Genomic DNA, 23,380 nt, shown 5'->3' with positions numbered 1-23,380 from the left:
AGGACCGAGCAGAGAGCTACTAAATGGCAGTGCTGATCTGGCAAAGCCTTGACAAGCCCACCAGGAGTTCTAGAACAAAGACTCAGAGGAGTCCCAAGTTGGTAGACATAGCTAAGTCTTACACTACCACCACATTCAGCCTTTGGCTGGAAGTTAGAGCAGAAAGCATGTTGTTAACTAAGAACTACTCATCCATCATCAACCTCTGCCTCCTCCCAGGATAGGATCCACGCTGTGTTCTCATCTTCAATTCTATAGTGGACTTTATAGAGATTCAAGAAGTGTTTTCACCTTTCTCAACTGTGCAGTTAGTACTTTCCTTAAGTCCTGAACACCATGCCTCTTGCGTCTCCCACCCCCCTCCATGTGGTGATCTGCTCCAACTTCAATCTCAGAAAAGAAACAGCCATTCTTACCACAGTTAACACATAAGTGCCAGAAACAATCAATGATGACGTTGCATCTGAACCAGACTTCAAAATCATGGTACTCAGCAGCTACTCCCTCTGCTCACTCCACCATCACAGCTACAGCTCAATCAATCCCTAAATGCTTGTGCAAGCCCGCTAATCTCAGGATGCTAGGTTTCCTAAAACAAAGCAAAACCAAAACAAACGCCGTGTATGGTCAGCAGTTTTCTTCATCCACAGTTCTCCCTCCCAGCAAGCAGTGTGGACCGCTTTGATAGCAGCCTCTTTGACACTGTCACTTCTCTCCAAAATGTTCCCCTGTCATTATGCAACACAAGGAAATATCTTTAGAAAATAACTGAAAAGAATTCTAACATACCCACGGTATTTCAAAAAGCAAAACTCAAACATGTTTGGATCATAATTGACAGCCTCAAGTGGGAAAGCATCTGCCTTGTGATCCCAAGTTCTAGTTCAAATCCTCTTATTGCCAGAAGGAAAAATAGAACAATGAGTCTCAAAGGTCATGATCATGATTAGTTCTATGCAGGAAGAACATCACCAGATTGTGCCTGTGGGGTGCGGTAAGTCAACAGTGTGGGCTTAGAAGTCTGCCTGGGCTTCATGAGCCTCTGCCCTTATAGTGACAACACCTCAATGCCTCATTTTCCTTCTCTGTCAATGAGGATGGTTCAAGAGTTGAGCATGGTGATTCAGGTGCACTTGGAACATCACACATGAGAAGGTACTCCATCTACGTCAGCTACGAAAACTAATAACCACTGGTTTGCACACAGCTTATGCAGATTCGTCTTAAGACATATCAGATGTTAGGTTTAAAGGGACCACATACATATCTAGTCCTAACCAGTCCACTGGACACTCACACCTCCAGTAGAGGCAACCGTCTCTTGAGAAGTGATGGCGAGGGCTACTCACAGGCAGCTTTCATTGTTGGGAAGTGACCAAACTTGACTTTTTCTTCTCCCACTCCTAAGATAATCACCTTGGGAGCCCACAGTAGAGCTACCCCCTTCCCATACAGGCTGAATGGGACTTTATCTTCCCCAGAGTAACATTTAATCAAACAGTGAGACAAGGAGTCCTAACCTGCTTGATTTTGCAACAACCTACACTGTGAATATGCATTTTCATACACCCCTTAGAAATACTGTATGAATTGCCTTTGCAAGTTTTAGTGCAACTTTAAGATGTGTTTGTGCATATTTGTTTTTTTAAAACACATGCCAGTAATGAGTAGGAGGGACAAGTAGGACAGGAAGTCCCTAAATCATGATAAATTTATTGTATCACAAAACTTGATGAATACTTAAGTAAGCACCTTGTGCAGAGGGTAGTGGGCAGATGTGGAAAAGAGTTCAACAAACAATGTGACAGTGCAGCCACAAAAAAATGATTTATTTCTGTTTCCAACTGAATTTAACCACTCCAGCCTCATAGGTCCCTATCAGGTAAGTGTTAACTATTTTTACTGATATTATCTAGAAAGTATAACATGCACTGGACATATGCAGGAACATGACAACATGATTGTGACTCAAGGAAGAGGAGGTAGCATGGCAATTCTCTAGATCTTTCCAGAAAGAAAAGCCACCAGAATTATAACTGATTTCCATGTTCAGAGTCTTGCCCCCAGTTACCTGTGTATCTACATAAAGCTTTAGGCATTAAAAAGGCACACTGGAAATGAGTGTGATTTCATACTAGTCCTCTCAAATAGAAGATTCTACACTTACTTTACTTAAGAGGTGGTGTTGACACCTATATTCAATGGAAAGTTCACCTCTGGCAATGACCTTTCATTTTCTCATTCGTTTTCTTTGGAAGGCTCATTTTTCTGAATCAACCACACTTCATTATTTCTGTCGAGCAGTTTGAAAGGACTGTTATAGCCTGCAGTGTAAAACACCTTTTCATCAAAAACTTTTCCATCTTCCCTCAGAATGCTTGCTAATGTCAAAAGTTGTTCTTGGTTCTTTTGGCCACTGGAAAATCCATCAAATGACCTATAAAGGAGAAAGTAAATGAGTGAGTGATTTCATTTTATTTATTTAATTGATTAATTTATTGTGCATACTGGGGCTTGAACTCTGCCTCGCACTCTTATGTGACTTTCTGTTCAAGGCTGACTGGCACACTACCACCTGAGCTTTTGTGCTGAAGGCTGGAACTCTGTCACCTGAGCACAGTACCACTTCTAGCTTTTGGATGGCTAATTGGTAATAAATCTCACAGACCTTTCTGCCTGGGCTGGCTTCAAACCACTATCCTCAGATCTCAGCCTCCTGAGTAGCTAAAACAATAGTCGTGAGCCACCAACACCAGCAAGTGAGTGATCTCAACACTGATGACAGTGCGAGACTGGGAAGAGCAAGCGCTGGGGTCCCCATGGCTGGACTGAAGTTTAGTTTCCAAGCCTTCAAGGGCCTTCCCTCCCCATGGTTCCCTACCTCAGGTGACTTCAAGCCCACTGAGGACACCCAGGAGCCACTCAGTCTCATCTGTTGTCAGTCTGTAACCCACACTATCTCCTGCGCTGGAATCTGTAATCCTGTGTTGCTCAAATTGTAATGTATATTGATGATCCTGGCATGTCATTAAAATGCACATTGAGGAGGACTGGGTGCTGGTTCTAGGAGAAGGTCTATCAAGAGCTCAGCACACATTGCTGCTGCTGGTAGGAGAACTACAGAACCTCCTTAGGTGCCTGGTTTCCTCCCTCCCTCCTTCCTTCCCTTCCTCTTCTCTTCCTTCCTTTGAGATTCAGGATTGAACCCAGGACCTCAGATTTGCTAGGCAGATGCTCTCCTGCTTGAGTCACACCCCCACCTTCCTGTCTCAGCCTCGTGAGCACCTGGGACTGCAGGTACGAGTCACCACACTTAGCTCAGACTCCCACTTTTGAACATGTTCTCTTTCTTCCTCTACATTGGCAAGCAGACAATGAGTTTTGAGATGAATTCAACATAGTTCAACCTGTACACATTCACAGACCAATGGATGAGACCACATTCTAGCAGCTCTTCTATACAAGGGTTTTAGGAGGCAGAATCCCATTGCTCAGGGACCACTGAAGCAAGAGGATGATGAAACAGAGTGAGGACATCTTCAGAGCTGGGCTTGGAATGGTGGATAGAAATGCAGAGTGCAGAAAAGAGAGAGAGAAGGAATGTCTGAACAAAAGTCTAAAAGTACGAGTCATTCTCAGAGACAGGAAGAAAGTGAGGTCAGAAAGGGTGGGTAGAACCCTGAAGAACTGTGTATCTTCACCTAAGCCTGTTGAGATGTTTCCAAAGGATGCTGAACAGAATCTTCTGATCCAGGAACAAACGCAGGCAGGGAGAAAAGACAGAATGAAGGAAGGAACCAGTAAGGACAGAAAAGAGTAGAATGTGGAAAAGAGAAAAGTGCAAGCTAACAATAACATATGTAAACAAAAGAATCCTGAGAGTAAATCTCAACAGCACACTGAGCTACTGACAGGCAGACATAAGACATTTGATTTTTATGGTTAAGAATAAGAAATGGCTAGGTTCTGGAGGCACTCGGCTGGAGGGTCAAACCTGTAATCCTAGCTAGTCAGGCGGCTAGGTCTGAGGATCACTGTTTGAAACCAGCCCAGGCAGGAAAATCTGTAAGACTCTTATCTCCAATAAACTATCAAAGAAGCTGGAAGTGGAGCTGTGGCTCAAGTGGTAGAATGCTAGCATGAGCAAAAATACACTCAGGGACAGTGTCCAGGTCCTGAGTTCCTGAGTTCAAGCACCAAGACCTTCACACACGCACACAAAGAAACCCTTGGAACTAGAGGTATAGCTCAAATAGCTGTGAGCACAAAAGCCAAGCAAGAGATGAAGATCTGAATTCAAGACCTACACCCAGCACAAAGAAGAAATACTGAGAAACATATTTCTAATATGCTTAGTATAGCCTATTATTATATCATATTCTGAACATGGCATGAATTTCGCTATCAAAATATCAATGCAAGAAATAAGTGCTACCATGCTTCAGATAAGATGTAAACTCTCAAGAGCACAGACTATTTTTACTCAATATCTTCCCACACCTCGGCTCTCCCTAATGAACTGACAACAGCATGTTCTGCCTAAGAATTGGTTTTCAGATCCCACGTTTTCCTTAAAAACCAATCTTGAATCCCCTAGTTAGAAATCTCTGGGTCCATGTTGCTCTCCAGTGATCCATTCGATGCTTTATCCAGTACATAAACGCATTGTGCTCCACTCCACATGCTTGCTGGACACGTGACAAGCTGACATATTCATGAGGAAGATAGTCTCTACCCGACAGTGCCAATAATAGGAGAAGGACACAGAAGGCAGGGGGGCTGGCTGGAGACTCCGAGGAAGGATCACAGCGAGCAGCACTAGATGGGTATGTTCTAAATGTCTCATTTATGAATTCTCTCCTTTGAGTTTCACTGTCTGAGGCAGGATGTGATGTGCCATTTCTCCCACAGGGGGCAGTGTTGACATCCTCATCACAAAGGGGACAGTTTTAGAAGGTGGGGCCTTTGGGAAGAGTTCTAAGGGTGATTCTCTTGTGATGAGAATTAGTGCCCTGGTGAAAATGGGCTAAGGAAGCTTGTGAGCATACAGCAAGAAGGTCACTAGCCAGTCATCAACACTTCTAGTGTTCACTCTTCAACTTCCAAAACTGTGAAAACTAATTTTTTGGTGGTTTTTTTTTTTTTTTTAAATATAAGCTACTCAGCCTATGGTGTTTTGTTAGAACAATCCTAACAAGCAAAAATAGGTATGATGTGTTGTTTTCTCATGCTGTTTTGTTCAGGCTTATCTAGATTTTAGTTAAGGGCAGATATAATTGCAGTTTAGGGAGATATAATTTGTACTGCGTTTTATACATGGGTGATATACAATAGAATTCTCATTCAATGAAGTGATCTTAATATTGCAACAGTCCTTAGTAATATTTAAAATCAAGTCAGGATCTGGGCTCTGATGTCTTATGCCTATAACCCTAGCAACCCAGGAGACTGCAATCTGAGGATCAGGGTTCAAAGCCAGTCCACACAGAAAAGTCCATGAGACTTTTACCTCCAATTAAACAGCAAAAAGCTGAAAGTGGAAGTGTGGCTCAAGTGGTAGAGTGCCAGCCTTGAGTGAAAAGGCTCAGCAAAAGTATGAGGACCTGCGTTCAAGCCCTCATACTGGCACATACCCATACATACACACACGTACACACACAAAATAAAATACCAGTAGGAAAGCATGAAAGGCACTAGTTTTTATGGAAGGGTGAAAAGCGTGCTGACATTATCTAGAAGCACACAGGTCAAACGAGCACTGAGCAGGCCTCACAGGCAGCAAGCTGTACCTGATCTACCACTTACCGTACAAACACTGTCATTCCAGCTCTGTCTTCAATGAAGACATCTGACTCGGAAGGCCGGGGCGGATCGGATTGCTGTTCCGAGGGGAGGTAGAGGGAGATGGTAATGGTAGACTCACTGAAAGGCCCCGGGCCGGGCTCCACGTAGCTCATCACTGGAGCTGTCATCTTTATTTTCATCTCTGGGCCAAATGAAAACAACGTCAGTGTATTTATGAACACATTTAAAATTTTAACCTAGCCTTTTTTTTTTTTTTTTTTTTTTTTTTTGCCAGTCCTGGGCCTTGGACTCAGGGGCCTGAGCACTGTCCCTGGCTTCTTTTTGCTCAAGGCTAGCACTCTGCCACTTGAGCCACAGCGCCACTTCTGGCCATTTTCTGTATATGTGGTGCTGGGGAATCGAACCCAGGGCCTCATGTATATGAGGCAGGTACTCTTGCCACTAGGCCATATCCCCAGCCCTAACCTAGCCTTTTTTAAAAAAATGTATTTTTTGATTTTCTTTACAATAGAAACACAAATATTTACCATTAAGATAATTTTCATCTTGCAGAAGGGTAAAGTGACTCATTCACGATCCCTATTAAAACATACTTTTTCCTGTGCTCTTGGCATGAACAAATCCTATGTTTTTACAGATAAACGGCAAAGCTCTAACATGGTCTAGTGAATTCTTTTTTTCTCTATAATTGAGAAAATGGACCCTATAGGTTGAGTCCTGCGTGCACACACACACACACACACACTTGAAACAAAAGTTACATGGTTTGGAACTAGAGTCTCCTAGTCTCGTCTGCCCAGGAAGACTTTGCCAAGCACTCAGTTATCAGGAAGCTTTGGCCTGGTGGGTACAGTACTTCTCCAGGAAGCAGACACAGGGGCTGACGGTGCTCAGGAGAGACCGGGTCTGCAAACCTTAGGTCTTGCATGACCTCCTTACTCTTCTATTTCTTCTTTCTTTTTTTTTTTTTTTTTGCCAGTCCTGGGCCTTGGACTCAGGGCCTGAGCACTGTCCCTGGCATCTTTTTGCTCAAGGCTAGCACTCTGCCACTTGAGCCACAGCGCCACTTCTGGCCATTCTCTATATATGTGGTGCTGGGGAATCGAACCCAGGGCTTCATGTATACGAGGCAAGCTCTCTTGCCACTAGGCCATATTCCCAGCCCCCTTCTATTTCTTCTTGAAAGGCTACTTCCTTCATAAGCTGAAACGAGGTCCTGGGCTCAGGGCCCCGGACTCGCGAGGCCCGCCTAGCACCGGGGAGCCCGCCTTTACCGCGCTCGTTGTTGCCCTGCACGTAGCCGCGGAGCTTGGTGAAGCCGGTCTGGATGGCCGAATCCCAGTCCAGGGACTCCACGCGGGTGCTGACCCACTTGGCTGGCCCGCAGCGTCGGGTCTCATAACTTCCGGCCTACATGGGAGCAGAGAAAAGTTCCAGGAAGGAGTGGAGACCGCAGAACGGATCCGGTCTCCGTTCTCCTCCCCCCCCCCCCACCCCCAGCGGGGCCCGCGTCCGGCCGGGGAGCCTGCAGAAGCCCGCCCGTGCCCTCCGTGCCCTCCGTGGGGTTAGGGCCGGGTCTGGAGGCAACGCCGCCCTCCCTCCGCAACCACGCCAGCCCCTCAGACAGGCGCTGGAGGTACGGTCCTCGTCCGACTGCGGGACGGAGCCGCTAAACCAGCCCCGTCTGCGTGTGCACAAGTTTAAGGATCGGAGCCACGACCACCCTGAAAGTCAGGATCCCAAGTTAGCCCGAAGGCAGCGCGCCGCGTCCCCGCCCGCCCCTACCTGGGCGGGGGCGCCTACCTGCGAGCCCGCGTCCTCCCCCGCCTCCCAGCCCGGCGTCTCCACCGCCGGCCCCGCCGCGCCCTCGGCTGCCCCGAAGTCTGGCTCGGACGCCTCGGCCATGGGCAGCGCGGATGCTGGGGGCGCAGAACCCGATCGGCCGCGCCGCTGTGCCAGGCCTGCGAGGGCGCCGCGCCCCGCCCCGTCCCCGCCCCGCCGAGGCCCGGCCCTCCGCAGTGCGGGACACCCCGACGGGGCTGCACAACCGGACCTGCGCCGCGAGGGGGCGCCCCGATCGCGAGGGAGCCCGGCGCAAACCCTGCCTGGTTCCCCGGGACACCGGGGCCGCGCGCCCCCTCCGGCCCCCCTGCCCCCGCCCTAGATCTGCTTGGAGCAGGCTCGCCGAAGGGTGCGCTGGGAGCGGGGGTGGAGGGCCCAGCAGCTGCTGCCCGGGTTTCGGTGTAACCGGTCCGGGCGCCTGTGCCAGGCAGGCTCCGCCCCGCGGCCAGCGCCTCGGCAGACCGGTCCCACCCCGGGCTGCCCCGGAGCAGACACCCGTTCACCCTCGGGAGCCCCGGCCTGGGCCCGGAACAACCACCACCACCGGTTCCAACACCCCGTTACTGCAGAAAACAAACGGACTTCCTTACAGCTGCTGTCGCGCTGTGTGTGTGTGTGTGTGTGTGTGTGTGTGTGTGTGTGTGTGTGTGTGTGTGTGTGTGCGCGCGCGCGCGCGCGCCAGTACTGGGGCTTGAACTCTGGCCCGCACCCCTGTGTTTTAGCGTTTTCAGCTCAAGGCTGGTGCTCCACTTAGGGACTTTTTGCTGGTTAATTTTAAAAAAGAAATGTCTCACTGACTCTTCTGTCCAGCCTGGCTTTGAACTGTGATCCTCAGATCTCAGCCTCCTGGGTAATTAGGATTACTGACAGGAGCCAGCAGCATCCAGCTTGAGCAGTCACTGCATTTGCATCGCCCACCCTCGCCATCGCAAATCTACCTGTCCCCTTACATCTCATTAGCTCGCTACAGAGACACCGTGCACCCAAGGACTCACGGAAGATGTGATCTGTGGTGACCAGCTCTTCTCTGTGAAAGTAGTGTTTGTAACCGTAGTCTACTGGAAAAGATCCCTTTGTCCTGACCTAGTGTTTTCAGAGCAATTGATACCCTCTTTCCCCTGGGCTTCCTTGCCCAAACAATTGTTCAAGGGCCTGGGGGCACAGGCTATTTCTAGTGGTTCTATGAAATCTTTTATTATGCAGAGCCAAGCTTGAATTATTTAGTGAAGCCTAAGTAATGAATTTTGACTTATGTTTTTAAAATAGCCTGTTTATTTCAGCTGTGTAACAGATGTGATCCATTGCTTCAGTGATTTTGCAAAGTTGAGAAGTTGGGGATATAATTATACTTTTACTCAGGTTCTTTTAAGCAGAAAAAGAAAAGGGAAGGATGTAATTTTCATTGTCAGCTAAGTCTTTCCCTATCCCCTCTCTTTATTTTCTTTTTCTCCTTCTTTTGGAGATACTGGCATTTGAACTCAGGGCCTTGTATTTGCTAGGCAGACACACTCAAGCCACATTTCCAGTCATTGTTGTTGTTGTTGTTTTGCTTTAGTTTTTTTTGATGAGTCTCCTGCTTTTTATTGGGAGCTGGCCTCAGTTCAGGATCCTCCCACCTACAGTCTTCTGCAAAGCTGGGACGCATGCATATACCACCATGCCTGGGTCATTGATTGAAATACATCTCCTTAAGCTTTTGCTTGGAGGAGCCAGAAATCTTCCTCCTCCCAATCTCTGCCTGCAGAATAGCTGGGATTACACACGTGAACCACCATGCCTGGCTTTGTTTTTCTTTCAAACTGCAGGCTGTCTTTTATAAATACCGAAGTCTTTTTTTTTTTATTTAGGGAGAGCATTTTATTCACAGGAAAGCAAGCTCAATTTGGAGACATTCCCGTAGGTGTGGAGTCTATAACTAATGAAGGTGGCAGCTGGTGGCTAGGCTGAAATATCTATACTTAAAGGTGGTAATTAGTCGTAGGCAAAGATAGAAGGAAAGAAAAGGTTTATTTTAAATTAATGGGTTTTTGCTAGAACAAACTTAATAAAATTCTGAAGGCTCAACTTTTATGCTCATATTTCAAAATAATCATGTTAAGCTTCATTGTGATGAATTGGGGCGAAATTGTTCTATTAACTCATACTTAACTACTGTTTATGTGACACTGTGAAGCAGTTATTTTAGCTAAGCTTTGCAAAAAAGGAAGGTGCAGCTCAGACATTTATATGAAGAGCCCCAGACTAGTCCAGTAGGGGTGGGAGAAGGACTGCAGGTTCTTTCCATAGTGAGGCTACATTCTACCAACACACAACAAAAATGCTGAATTAGGGGCTGGGGATATAGCCTAGTAGCAAGAGTGCCTGCCTCGGATACACGAGGCCCTAGGTTCGATTCCCCAGCACCACATATACAGAAAACGGCCAGAAGCGGCGCTGTGGCTCAAGTGGCAGAGTGCTAGCCTTGAGCGGGAAGAAGCCAGGGACAGTGCTCAGGCCCTGAGTCCAAGGCCCAGGACTGGCCAAAAAAAAAAAAAAAAATTCAAACGCTGAATTAATGAATCCGGAAGTATCGCTCCTAGAGGACATACAGAATGAGCCTCGGTCACAATGTTCTTGTCACTCAATCAGTGCATAACTTGTTTTATGTGTGATGCTCTATAAAGATACTAAACAATATTGATTCAGTAATACTGAATTCATGACCAACACCATTTTAACTCATGAATAGAGCTTGGCTAACACAAGTACTTGCTCGTCCAGGCTGACAATAACCTTCTAGAACTAGGCAGCACTTCCACACTGTGCCTGGAGACCTGGGGGGCCAGTGAGGTCACCAGCAAAAGCACCAGAAGGAGAATAACATTGCACCCTGTGAACTGTGGGAAGGGCATGGTGGAGAGTATGACACGGCTCTGAAGGTGTGCCCTGAGCCATGCACGTAATTTGCTTCCCTGGGCCTGTCTGCAAATCACTGAAAAGTACTATGAGTACTGGGTGAAGGGGTCACAAATGCGATTAGCAAGTAGGTGAACATGTACATTCAGAATCTGTAACTAATGAGGATCAGCTGTCATGGTTCCCTGTAGTAAATTACATAAGGTGTTCCCTTCCATGTGTCACTCACGAAGAATGACTGGTTCCTTGACTAACCTGAAGGAGATACCAAAGGACGAGCACCTGTGTGCTCAAAGTCAAAAGACTGTTGCTTGGTCACTCTGTTATGTGTTTCATTGTGTAGCAGTTATTTCCCACAGGTGACTGTAATGCTGTTTCCATCCAACATGCGGCTCTTCTAACAGGATTTTGACATCGCCCCTACTGGTGGGTGGAGGTCTGTGTTTCCTTTCCTTGAAACTTTGTGATAATAGAAACAACACTGAATGACTCTGAAGCTAGATCATTAAAGACTTCACCAAGTTCTCCTTGGGACACTTGCTCTTAGGATCCAGCCTCCATGTTGAAAGGAAGCCTGATTAGCTCTGTGGTAAGCTATATGTGGGTTCCCAGCTTAGGGTGTCGGCTGACCCCTGGTGTTAAGCAGCACACCTGCGGGTGATTTAGTGCTCATATGACGTTAGCTCCCTGCTGCCTAATCCGATCCAGACATTCTCAAGTTTAAGATGAGGTCCTAGAGGTTGGGGCTGGGGATATAGCCTAGTGGCAAGAGAGCCTGCCTCGGATACACGAGGCCCTAGGTTTGATTCCCCCACATATACAGAAAACGGCCAGAAGTGGCGCTGTGGCTCAAGTGGCAGAGTGCTAGCCTTGAGCGGGAAGAAGCCAGGGACAGTGCTCAGGCCCTGAGTCCAAGCCCCAGGACTGGCAAAAAAAAGAAAAAAAAAAAAAAGATGAGGTCCTAGAGGTGAAGAAACATGTGCAAACTGTTTCCATAGGACCTGCAGAATCTGCAAGGATAAGAAGAGGCTAACTGGGTATGGTGGTACATGTAATTATCCCAGCTACTCAGAAGATGGAGAAGGATGGATTATGAGTTTGAAGCCAGTACAGACAAAGTTAACAAGACCTTATCTCCAAAACAAGATAGGGCTGGGGATATGGTTCAAGTGGTAGAACACTTGCTTAGCAAGAGCCAAAGCCTTGGGTCTAATTTCCAATACAGAAAAACAAACAAAAAACTAACATTAAATTGCTGCTATTTTTATGACACTGAGTTGGGGGTGGTTTGTTTTCTAGAAATAATAACTTGGAAAGTATTTGCTCTGGATAGGGCTGTGGTAGGTATTGGTGGAGGTTAGCCCTAAGTAAAGTTTGATCCTGGCCATCTTTAACTCTGGGGTCATTTTTCCCCCCACAATACTAGAATTGAGTATTGATTTAGCCTTTTAATGATTTCCACTTTCTCAGCTATGATAACCATGAAATGAGTAGCAACATAGTATTCTAGGAAGAAAGTTTAGGTTTTTTTGGAGGGGAAGTAGGGAAGGGTTGGCTGCATCATTAGTTTTTATGAGAATTCTAATACCCATCCATTATTTAGTCCTCCAACAACCACACAAAGCCCTGTTTCCACTGAGCACTTTGCTTAGTGCCTGATGGGTGGAAATTGCTTAATAAATGTTGAATGAATGCCAGTCATAAAATTTATTAGATGTACAGATAGTGATTGAATAGTTTTAGGAGCACCTGTGAACAAACTTCCATTCTTATGTACCACAGAAAATAAAGTGGCATTCCTTAAACTGTGGGGGTGGAGGATGTTCAAAGTTGGAAATGTCTTTAAAAAGTAAAACATCAGCTTCACTGAAAATGAGATGATGTAACTGTGGTGGTGTTTTTAGGAGAACAAGGATCATGCTTTGGAGTTAAAGCACACTACCAAATATATCACTGCCAAGTAATGTGTATTCTCAGAAGCATTTATAAGACAAAAATCTTTTTTTTTGCCAGTCCTGGAGCTTGAATTCAGGGCCTGAGCACTGTCCCTGGCTTCTTTTTGCTCAAGGCTAGCACTCTACCACTTGAGCCACAGCACCACTTCTGGCCTTTTCTATATATGTGGTACTCAGGAATTGAACCCAGGGCTTCATGTATATGAGGCAAGCACTCTTGCCATTAGGCCATATTCCCAGCCCAAGACATAATTCCTGATGGACCTAAGAGAAAGAAAACATATGAATTTGTTGACTAACGGCCATTTCCTACAAACTTACAGCAGCTAAAACATTCCCTTAAATTCTTCTACGTGGGGCTTTCCTTCTTCATTAAAACAAATTTGAAAATTAGCTTATATGCCCATATTTCTAGACAATAATTTTCATAAGACAATATGTTTAGTCTCACTATGAACATTTGTACCTCCTCTATTTACTTGGATACAAAAAAAACTCTTGAGAATAAACAGACTTCAATAAATCATGCAGAATAAGAATTGGCAGAGAGTGGGCGTGGCTCCTCAAATCTGACTTATTTGGTCAGAAAAGCAATAGACTAGAGTACATCAACTTTCAATACTGAAGACAGTATAATAATCAGCTAAACATACTTATTAGTTCAAGGACATTTTTGTTCTTGCTTTCAGAGTGTCTCTATAGACAGTCAAATCATCTGCAAAAAGAAATAGCTTTATTTCCTCCTTTCCTACATTTCTCTTTTTTCTTTCCTTTCTTTCTTTTTTGGGGGGAGAGGTGGTTGCTTCATCTACCTACATGATGGAGGACTTTCACATTGCAGAAAGGAATGATGAGAGGAGACAGACTTTACAAGGAAACTTCTGGTTTCTTACTATTAAGATGTTGGTTGTAGGGTTTTGTAGGAGTTCCATATCAAATTGTGCAAGCTCTCTCCTCTGTTACTCGTTTGCTGAACGTTATGATCATTAATGGTGTTAGAGTCTGTCAAATGCTTTTTCAGCTTCTAGTGTAATCTTATGATTTTTTTTCTTTAACTTGCTGGTGCGATGTGTTTCATTAACAGATGTATTAATATTAAAGTAGTTTTGCATACTTGGGATTCAATCATGCTTGGTTATGGTATTTGATGTACAATACTTTAAATTCATTTTTTAAATTTGACTTGCTTATATTTTGTTGAGGAGTTTGGATCCAAATTCCTAAGAGAAATTGGTCTTTTGCTTTCTTTTTTGATAATGTCTTTGGTTTTGCTGAGTAATAATGTTAGGCTCAAAGAATAAGCTAGAGACTGTCATCTCTGCTTCTATATTTTGGAAGAAATTGTAGAGAACTGATATTATTTCTTTCTTAAATGTCTAATAGGCTGCCCATCTTGACATTAAGCTTTCTGTTTTGAAAGCGTTTTAATTACTGATTCAATTTTTTGTAGCTTTAAATGAGTATTTTAGATTATATTTCTACTTTATTAGCATATATATACATATGTGTACATTATAATGATAGTTAAGTCAGGGTGAATGACAGTTCAGGAATCTACCATTAAGCTATACCCCACCCCCAGCTTCATCAATTACACTTCCTTTTTTATTGGTTTCTCTAGAATTTTTAAAAACATTTTTATTATCATATATTACTTGTACAAGGAAGTTTTATAGTGACATTTCCATACATGTATACAGTATGACAATGTCTTAAAACCAGATGAAAGACATTCTGTCATTAAAATATAGACCTCGCTGCTTGCTTAATTCAGATACTCTGTCATCAATGCACATGTTTTCTATCTTTTTATTTGATTCTTGTATCAGTCATAGTAATACCTTGTATCATGATTGCCAGATGGCTATAGTAACCTCAGATATCATATATAGACATTTAACAACTAGAAAGGAGGAAGAGTGTTTCTTTCCATGTATGTATGTATGTATGTATGTATACGTATGTATTTACTTGTTTATTTTATTTTACTTTTTTTGGCAGTCATGGGACTTGAACCTAGAGCCGGGGCACTGTCCCTGAGCTTTTTCTTTCTTTCTTTTTTTTTTTTTTTTTTTGCCAGTCCTGGGCCTTGGTCTCAGGGCCTGAGCACTGTCCCTGGCTTCCTTTTGCTCAAGGCTAGCACTCTGCCACTTGAGCCACAGCGCCACTTCTGGCCGTTTTCCATATATGTGGTACTGGGGAATTGAACCCAGGGCTTCATGTATTCGAGGCAGGCTCTCTTGCCACTAGGCCATATTCCCAGCCCCCTGAGCTTTTTCACTCAAAGCTAGCACTCTACCACTTTGAACCCCAGCACACTTCCAGTTTTGTGATGATTAATTGGAGATACGAGTCTTACAGACTTCCCTGCCCAGTCTGGCTTTGAATTGCAATCCTCAGATCTTAGCTTCCTGAGTATCTAGGATTACAGGTATGAGCCTCCAGTGCCTGGCTCCATGTATTTATTTTTAATAGTAAGACTATGTATTCTAGAAAATATCCCTTCTCCTTGGTAGATCTCCTAAGACCAAATTAGTCCTTGGTGCAGGGACCAAAATCACAATGATAATCTAGCGGAAGGGCCTCACCTGCCTTTATCTGATAGTTTCTGGAAGCAAAGAAGGAGGAAGAAGGGCAGTTGGGAAAGAATCAGTCCTCCCTTACACAGAGCTGGATTCCTAGGGTTGACAGCGATGTGAGGTACTGGGCACCTGTGGTTCACGCCAGTAATCCTAGCTATTCAGGAGGAAGATCACGATTCAAAGCCAGCCCAGGCAGGAAAGTCCATGAGATTCTCACTTTCAGTTAACTACCCAAAATGCTAGAAGTGGAGCTATGACTCAAGTAATAGAGAGCTAGCATTGAGCAAAACAACAACAACAACAACAACAACAACAACAAAACTCAGGGCCAGCACCTAGAGTTCAAGACCCAGCAGTTCCCACCCACCCCCCGCCCCGCCCAAAATAGAATGTGAGAACGGCTGGAGACTGAGCTTTTCATTTTCATTTATTTATTTCCTTTAAAGGCCATTAGAGAAATTTTCACTACAGTTTCACTAAAACAAACTTTATTGATTTTTTTCATCCAAATAGATTATATTTTGTCTTAGTCCTCAAAGATAAAACCATTATTTCTATCAAATTACATTGAAAAGGAAATGTATTCATTTTTTGCTTAGGTTGTGTTCCTAAAACTTTTCTAACCTTGTCTATCCAGCATAAAATGTTCATGTCCAAAAGTTAAAAACCATTATTATTTTTAAATCCTTGGAGTTATCCAAGGGTTGTCTAGTTTTCTTTTTGGTACTGTATTTTTAAAGTATAGTTTTATTGTTTTTATTAGGTGTTGTACAGAGGGAGTACCATTATGTACGCCAGGTAATGAGGACATTTCTTTTCTGGGACAATGTTGTCTGTCCCTTCTTCCTTCTCTTTCCCCCAGTTTCCCACTCCTGTCCCTGCCTACAAATTTAAATTTTTTTTTAAATTATAGCATTGAGCCCGGTGCCAGTGGCTCACACTTGTAATCCTAGTTACCCAGGAGGCTGAGATCTGAGGATTGAGACAAGAAAGTCTGTAAGACTCTTATCTCCAATAAGCTACTCAGAAAAAGCTGGAATTGGTGCAGTGGCTCAAGTGGTAGAGCAGTACCCTTGAGCACAAAGAGGCTCAGGGACAGTGCTAAGACCCTGAGTTCAAGCCCCGGGATCAGGAAAACAAACCAAAACAATTATAACACTGAGAGGATAAGAATTATGGATGTCACCCTTACCGTCTTCATCTTCCCTCCCTGTCACCACTGTGGGTGTCCTGATACATCTCCCATATGGTAACGCCTACCACGGGGAGATTTCTAACAATGCCAAACTTACCTGCTCTTACTCTGCTGTGCAACCGCCCCACCCCCCCAACTTCAGCCCTCACCCCATTTTAGCAAAGGCTGAAACTGAACTTGCATGAAGTTCCTAAGAAAACACCTAGCACCATAGCAGATACTTCTGCTCTGAACAGAGTCAGCCTGCTGGTCCTAAGTCCATTCCACAGTATGTCATGTTGGACAAGGGGCATGAGTTCATCTCTCTCAACTCTAGTTTTGGGAATCCAGAGTTGGAATCCAGAGTTGTATAGTTTATAAAACTAGAGCTAATTTGTTTCTGTCTTATGGTGTGCTCCAGTGTTAATCTGGGTTTTTTGTTTGCCAGTCCTGGGACTTGAACTCAGGACCTAAGCACTGTCCCTGGCTTCTTTTTGCTCAAGGCTAACACTGTACCTCTTGAGTCAGAGCACCACTTCCAGTCTTTTCTGTTTATGTGGTCCTGAGGAATCGAACTCAGGGCTTTGTGCATGCTAGGCAAGCACTCTACCACTAAGCCACATTCCCAGCCCCCCAGTGTTAATCTTTACTTTCCAATATTCAATTAATTTCTACCTGCTCCTGCTGCTCGATGAACACAACAAATTTAATGACAGCAGGTCTGTGCACTATGGTAATGATAGCTAATGATTTATGGTAAGGAATAATAAGATAACCTGTTACAGTAGCAACAATGTCTTCTGCCACATTGTTAAATGACTCACAATATTCTAGTGTAGGACATGTAACTAAGTCAATTCTCTTTCCTGTTCCAGAAAGCAGATCAGAAGACAAATATGCAAAAGCGATATCACAAAAGAGATAATTTTGAGAAGTTTATTATATTTTAACTAAAATATTTATGAATGCCTGTATGTTCATTGTTAATATCAAAATGCATTTCATCATTATTTACAACACAATTGACCCACTGCTGCTCCAGAGATACCTTTTATTCCTTCTAGACCTCTCTGTGCATTTTGAAGCATTCCCACAGAAGAGGTGCTTTGAGACCCTGAAAAACTAGTACAGGAAGAAAAGGCTTACTTGGTAGCAAAAGGAGAAGTCTTTTGTTAGTCCTGCATGTCGCCTTTTGCTTGACTTTCAGAGCTGGTTCTATATTTACTGGTAAATATTTTTTCTCAACACATACAGAACTTTCTCTTGGTCTCAGGAATATTATATATTTTAGAAGTCCTCAGTCATCTTTAGGAGAACCTGGGGCACTTGTTCCTTAGAAGCTGGAAAATAAGATCAACTAAATGGACAAGGAAGCTTTACCTCCAGCCCAAGGGAGGCCGCCATTTTGATGGATGGCTCTGTCTTGCCATGCTCTGGTAAGAGCTAGGTTTCCAATAGTTTCCAGATCAATTGACCTTGGCTCACCCAGTCAAGGTGACCCTTCTTGGTACTGAGGGGCCACACTGGAGGCCTCTTCTGCAGGGGGGGCCCTGGTGGCCTCTTCATAGGAGGGTGGCAGGCCCACAGAGGCACAGGGCAGGACCCGCTGGGCCGGTAGGGGGGAGTAGGGGATGCTCTGCTCGCTGCCCCAGGGGAGGCCGGGCAGGAAGTCGGTCACCTCCCCGGGGGCCAGGTGCTCTGGGAGGTCCATGCTGAGCCCCTGGGCCTGCGCACGGGGGGCCTGGCAGCGGCGGTACAGGAACAGCAGCAGGAAGGCCAGGAAGAGCAGGACGGTGGCGGGGAGAAGGATGCACAGGAAGGGCTCCGCGTCGGCTTGCGAGGAGCTCACTTTCTGGGTTCCCTGGAAATAGGAGAGGAAATTGAGTTACGGGGGTCAGGGAAGGTGGTGTTGAATGCCCACCAGTCCCATTTCTCCACCTATTCTTCTTCTTATTGTTGCTACTCACTGTCTTCAACTGTCACCATTCACTATGACAAAGATCTAGGGCCCACGGGAAATAAAATGAACTTACACTGTCCAGTGTGCATTCAGAAGGTTTAAAAGAACCCACTGATGATATCCGACAGTTTTTTTTTTCATTGGAATAAAATAGTACAATAAATTCTAGTTGGTAGGATTACTCAGGAACTACCAAGAACATTCTAGATTTATGCACTTGGTTTAGTGTGTATGTGTGCGTGTGTGCACACACGTGTGCACGCACGCACCAATAAAAAAGCTTGAACTCAGGGTCTCTGCTCTTGCTTGGCTTTTTCACTCGAGGCTAGAGCTGTACCACTTGAGCCATATCGACAGTTCTGTATTTTTTTCTGAATAATTATTTCTTTATTGTCAAAGTGATGTACAGAGGGGTTACAGTTTCATATGTAAGGCAGTGGGTACATTTCTTGTACAATTTGTTACCTCCTCCCTCATTTCCCCCCCTTCCCCTTCCCCCTCCTCCCCCCATGAGTTGTTCAGTTGGTTTACACCAAATGGTTTTGTAAGTATTGCTTTTGGAGTCGTTTGTCTTTTTATGGGATAAAAAGACAATGTCTCTCAATTTTGATATTCCCTTTCCCTTACCTAGTTCTAATATAAGTGTATATGGTATCCAGGGTACTCAGATGAGATACAATGATAGCACAGGGACAACCACAGGAAGGGATACAAGAGGATCAACAACTAAAAAACAACAACTACAGTTTCACATGGCATGTTGAAAATAATTACGACAGTGATATAACACTCGTTTCCATAACATGGAGTTCATTTCATTTAGCATCATCTTATGGGTTCATAAGGGCATAGCTATTAGGCTCTTGTGATCCTCTGCTGTGACTTGCCTAAACCTGTACTAATTATTCCCTATGAGGGAGACCATAGAGTCCATGTTTCTTTGCGTCTGGCTCACTTCACTTAGTGTAATTTTTTCCAAGTCCTTCCATTTCCTGACAAATGGGGCAAATGTCATTCTTTTTGATAGAGGCATAAAATTCCATTGTGTATATATACCACATTTTCCTGACAGTTCTGGTTTTTGTTTTTTGGTTGTTTTATTTTTTTCCCTGTTAATTGGAGATAAAGAGTCTCATGGATTCATCTGCCCAAGCTGGTTTTGAACTATGATTCTCAGATCTCAGTCTGGCCTCCTGAGTATCTAGGATTACAGGCATAAGCCTCTGTGGTCTAGCCATTTATACACTTAAAAATATTTTAGAATTAAACCAAAAATGTTTTATTGCCACAAAATTAAAATTTTGAATTTTGGGGCAAAAATTACACCTGCTTATATGTTCATACCACATTTAATATTTGAATTCTGATTTGACAATTGGCCGGAATGAGATTTTTATATTCTTTGAGTTTTATAATATTTGTGTGATTAATTATAAAATTTGAAGTTGTAAGGAAACAGAACTACAGATTAATTCATAGGCAACCTTAAAGGTATTAATTTGGGGCTGGGAATGTGGCTTATCAGTAGAGTGCTTGCCTACCTAATATGCATGAAGCCCTGGGTTCGATTCCTCAGCACCACATAAACAGCAAAGGCCAGAAGTGGTGCTGTGGCAGAGTGCTAGCCTTGAGCAAAAAGAAGCCAGGGACAGTGCTCAGGCCTGAGTTCAAGCCCCAGGACTGGCAAAAAAAAAAGTATTAACTTTGTAGTTTTAGCTCACAAAACAATGCATTTCTGATAAAGGATAGTAGAGCTATGAATTGATACTTCAGGAAAGCAACATGAGAGCACCCTGTTCTGATTGCAAGCACATCACTTTACTGCCATAGGAAGGAAGTATTAAGAACTCTCTTAACTATGTTCAACATGTAGTCAAGTGTAAATGCTAATATTTCAAACTCTTAGCATTGTGTTTAAGTTCTTTATTTTCTTATTTGAAATAAAACCTGAGATCAGCTCTGAGAGCTGGAGTTCTAGAGCATCCCTTTTGGTGGAAGAAGCATCGCTTCTCTGTGTTTTCAGAATCTTCTCTACTTCTTACAGGCTTCACAAGGATGTGTGGATTTTTTTAGACTTGAAATGAAATGGTTTAATATTTATGCTGCCAGATTTCTTTTCTTGGGAAAGGATGAGTTAAATGAAGTTCTCCTGGAACAGAAGGAAATGCTGTGGACCAGAGAACTCCAAGAATTGTTTTTAAAAAAAAGTACTACCCCAGAAAAAGTACTCTTAATACTTTTGAACTCTTTAGAACAACTTTAAGGCTTGTAAATACATAGAACAAATATTTAAGACAAAAAAAAGGAAGAAAGAAATTGACTCAATACTATTTCTTTTCACTTTCAAAATATAAAGAACAAAATAAAGACAAACATTGCAAGTTAAAAAAAAATAAATGAAGGTCTCCTTAGGAACAGGGCACTTGTAATCTTTGGGGTCTATGAGTTTTGCCTCTGAATTCCAGTATGATCTTCCATTACCCCTGTGACCGGAAAGTCCCTGGCCCCCTAGGAGCCGGGGCTTTCTTCTACACAAAGTAGACAGAAATCATCTCTCTGTGAGGGCTAGCATGAGAATTAAAGAATTAATGTGTGTAAAATGCTAGGTGAATAACAGACATTGATGGGATCATATTTCAAGGACGCAAGGGATCAAGTTTACTGAAAATAAAATGGTAAAGATAATCCAAAGAAAACTAGCTATTTGTTGATACAAGGCTGGAAAACAGAGTGAAAATTAAACCTTTTATTACAAAATTTATATTTTAGTCAATATATATTTTAACTATTTTAGTGATATGTTTTCTGTGTGTTGTATTTCCAGACTAGGATGTCTTCTGTTTGCTCACATATAATCAAGTCCATAATCATAATAGTTTGCTCAAAATCTGTTAGGACATAATAATAATAATGACATACTAAGAACAGATAAAACAGTATGGTAATAGGTCAAGTCAAAGAGAGATTTAACTACAATTGTTTTCTTTCTAAATGGACCCCTTTCACCAATTATTTCCTTTTAGCCTACATCAATAATGGATGATAATAGTTTCTGTGGAGTTGTGGACATTAAATTTTACGTTCTCTGTTATGACCTGTAAGTTCAGTATGCACTGAATATAAGACCACCTAATGTTCTATTGAATAGGTTATGTAACAGACAATATTGTTACAATTATGCCATTATGATATCACCAAGGCTATGCAAAAGGAGAAAAACCATAGTTCCTCTGCAACCAGTACTTTCATTGGCTGGGTGGCGTTACAAGACTTCTATCTAATACACCACAGGAAGACAATCTGAGACAAAAAGAAAACTGTTTTTTAAAAAAAGTGCATCCAAGATTTCTTTTCCAGGAAAATGTTCTAATTAGTCCACTAGCCTCAAAGTTATTTCTTAACTTTTAATAATTTGTTGATATTTATATTTTCTGAGAGTATTTTTAAAAATTGAAAGTATTATTGTACTGGTGATATACAGAGGGGCTACAGTTACATAAGTCAGGTAAAGAATACATTTCTTTTTGGACAATATAACCCTGAAATGTCTTATTGAAGTTGTAACTGCAGAAGGAGCTATCTACCTACATGATAGATAGAGATGGATGGATGGATGGATAGATATTTGCCACAGGATATTCAAGAGAATTCACATACTAATCTCACCAGCTGATTTTCTAGAAAAGAAGGAGATAGATTTATTTTTCTCTTTCTTGAGTGCTTAGCAGTCACTTGTTTCTCCCGATTATAAAATTCTTTGTTTCAAAGTGGCTACAAGTGGTTTCTTTCATGCTGCCTTGGACTGAGGCTGCTTTGGTGGCCTTCCAGACAAAACAATGCAGCCACTGTGATTCTTAGTGAGACACAAGGCCTCTGGAGCTCCCTGCAATCCTGCCTATGACTTGATCTCTGCCTCTTTGTCACAGTGCTTACACACAGCCAGCAACAACAGGGGCTCTCTTACTTTCACATAGAGATGTTGCTAACTGGGCAAAGAAAAAATAATAAAAGGCATAAAAACTTATAGACACAGAAGGCATAAAAACTTATAGACACAGAAGGGAAAAATGGAAAGATCAAAGGAAGGGTGGCATTATCCCAAAAGAAGTATACTCATCTGATTTATGCAACTATAACTCCTATGCACATCACCTTTATAATAACAATATAAACTAAAAGTAAACAAAAAAAAACCCTATAGACAACCAGCTTTAGGTGTTCTCGGGTATTTTTTCCTACCTCAAGTCTTCCCAGAATATATATTTGTGTCAAATTTTATTTGAAGAAATTATTGTCAAAGAATCATTTTCGAATTATTTCCTTTAGACCACACCAATCATGTTTGATCTTTTTTTGGGGGGAGGGGGGGTCATAGCCACAAAGTAAAATATTGTCACCAAGTTTTAAGATCTAGGAAAGATTGGCATTGTTGTCTTAAAATCTGACCAGGACGCTTTGGAGTAGCAAGGCGTAGTTACCTAAGTACAGACCTGCAGCTGGGTGTCCAGAAGAGGCAAGCTCGCTTCGCTGGGGAGCCACTCGTAGGCCCCCCTCCCCGCATGGCCAAACTTCCTCCAGCTGCTGCCCAGCAGTTCCTGCATGCTTGCATCCAGCTATGCCCTCAGCACCTTCCACCTGCTGCCTGGGTTTCCACAGGGCTGCCTCTGCTGGGCCTGGAGCCGGGGGTGGGGGCGATGTGTTGGACCAATGGCTGTTGGTGACTTGCCTTCGGATGAGTGGAAAAGCAAGCAAGTGGAGAGGCCTCTCTGCAATCTGTCTCAGTTTGCTTCTGTGGCCCTCGTGCCTTGGCTATTAGGAATGGAGTCGATTTCAGATGGGGAGTCGCTGGCATTCGGGTTAATCGTGCAAAAAAAGAGCCGATTCCATTGGGAGGTAACTAAGACCCTCTTCCTTCCCTTCGTCTTCGTCTCTCCCGGGACTTGCTTGATCCAGAGCACCACCCACGCGGAGTCCTCTTGCAGCTCGCCAGGATTCTGTGGTACAGACCGAAAGGGTATGTGGTAGAGAAGCAAGGCGTCATTAATAATAGTTTACTGAATTATTTAGATGTAGGATGCCTAATGATAAAGTTGTACGGAAGCCAGACAGACAATGGCTTAGATTGTTTTGGATACAATGTTTGCTGACTTCAATTTAAAAAAACAAC

At 43.4% G+C, this 23,380-nt stretch overlaps 2 protein-coding genes across 2 annotated transcripts; both read right to left on the bottom strand.

Moving 5' to 3' along the window:
* Positions 1 to 1,802: 1,802 nt before the first annotated feature.
* Positions 1,803 to 7,752, bottom strand: Hebp2 (heme binding protein 2). Its single transcript, XM_048354182.1, has 4 exons — positions 7,609 to 7,752; positions 7,080 to 7,215; positions 5,806 to 5,986; positions 1,803 to 2,437 (listed from the first exon to the last, which is right to left on the bottom strand). Exons 1-4 carry the CDS (start codon positions 7,708 to 7,710, stop codon positions 2,239 to 2,241), a joined length of 618 nt encoding a protein of 205 aa, XP_048210139.1. The 5' UTR covers positions 7,711 to 7,752; the 3' UTR covers positions 1,803 to 2,238.
* A 9,990-nt stretch (positions 7,753 to 17,742) lies between these two features.
* Positions 17,743 to 22,814, bottom strand: Smim28 (small integral membrane protein 28). Its single transcript, XM_048354546.1, has 2 exons — positions 22,704 to 22,814; positions 17,743 to 18,114 (listed from the first exon to the last, which is right to left on the bottom strand). Exons 1-2 carry the CDS (start codon positions 22,812 to 22,814, stop codon positions 17,743 to 17,745), a joined length of 483 nt encoding a protein of 160 aa, XP_048210503.1.
* Positions 22,815 to 23,380: the final 566 nt, after the last annotated feature.

This window comes from Perognathus longimembris, chromosome 9, assembly GCF_023159225.1.
Source record: "Perognathus longimembris pacificus isolate PPM17 chromosome 9, ASM2315922v1, whole genome shotgun sequence".
Classification (NCBI taxonomy): Eukaryota; Metazoa; Chordata; class Mammalia; order Rodentia; family Heteromyidae; genus Perognathus; species Perognathus longimembris.
This window is presented reverse-complemented; position numbering and strand designations above follow the sequence as displayed.

What these genes read in the sequence shown, in the direction of transcription:
- Hebp2 (XM_048354182.1), bottom strand. Translation starts at nt 7,710, where the DNA reads ATGGCCGAGGCGTCCGAGCCAGACTTCGGGGCAGCCGAGGGCGCGGCG. An exon ending in GCAGGGCAACAACGAGCGCG is followed by an intron (nt 5,987 to 7,079) that starts GTAAAGGCGGGC and finishes CATTTGGCCCAG; the next exon opens with AGATGAAAATAAAGATGACA. An exon ending in GGAATGACAGTGTTTGTACG is followed by an intron (nt 2,438 to 5,805) that starts GTAAGTGGTAGA and finishes TCTCCTTTATAG; the next exon opens with GTCATTTGATGGATTTTCCA.
- Smim28 (XM_048354546.1), bottom strand. Translation starts at nt 22,814, where the DNA reads ATGCAGGAACTGCTGGGCAGCAGCTGGAGGAAGTTTGGCCATGCGGGG. An exon ending in TTCTGGACACCCAGCTGCAG is followed by an intron (nt 18,115 to 22,703) that starts GTCTGTACTTAG and finishes TCCTATTTCCAG; the next exon opens with GGAACCCAGAAAGTGAGCTC.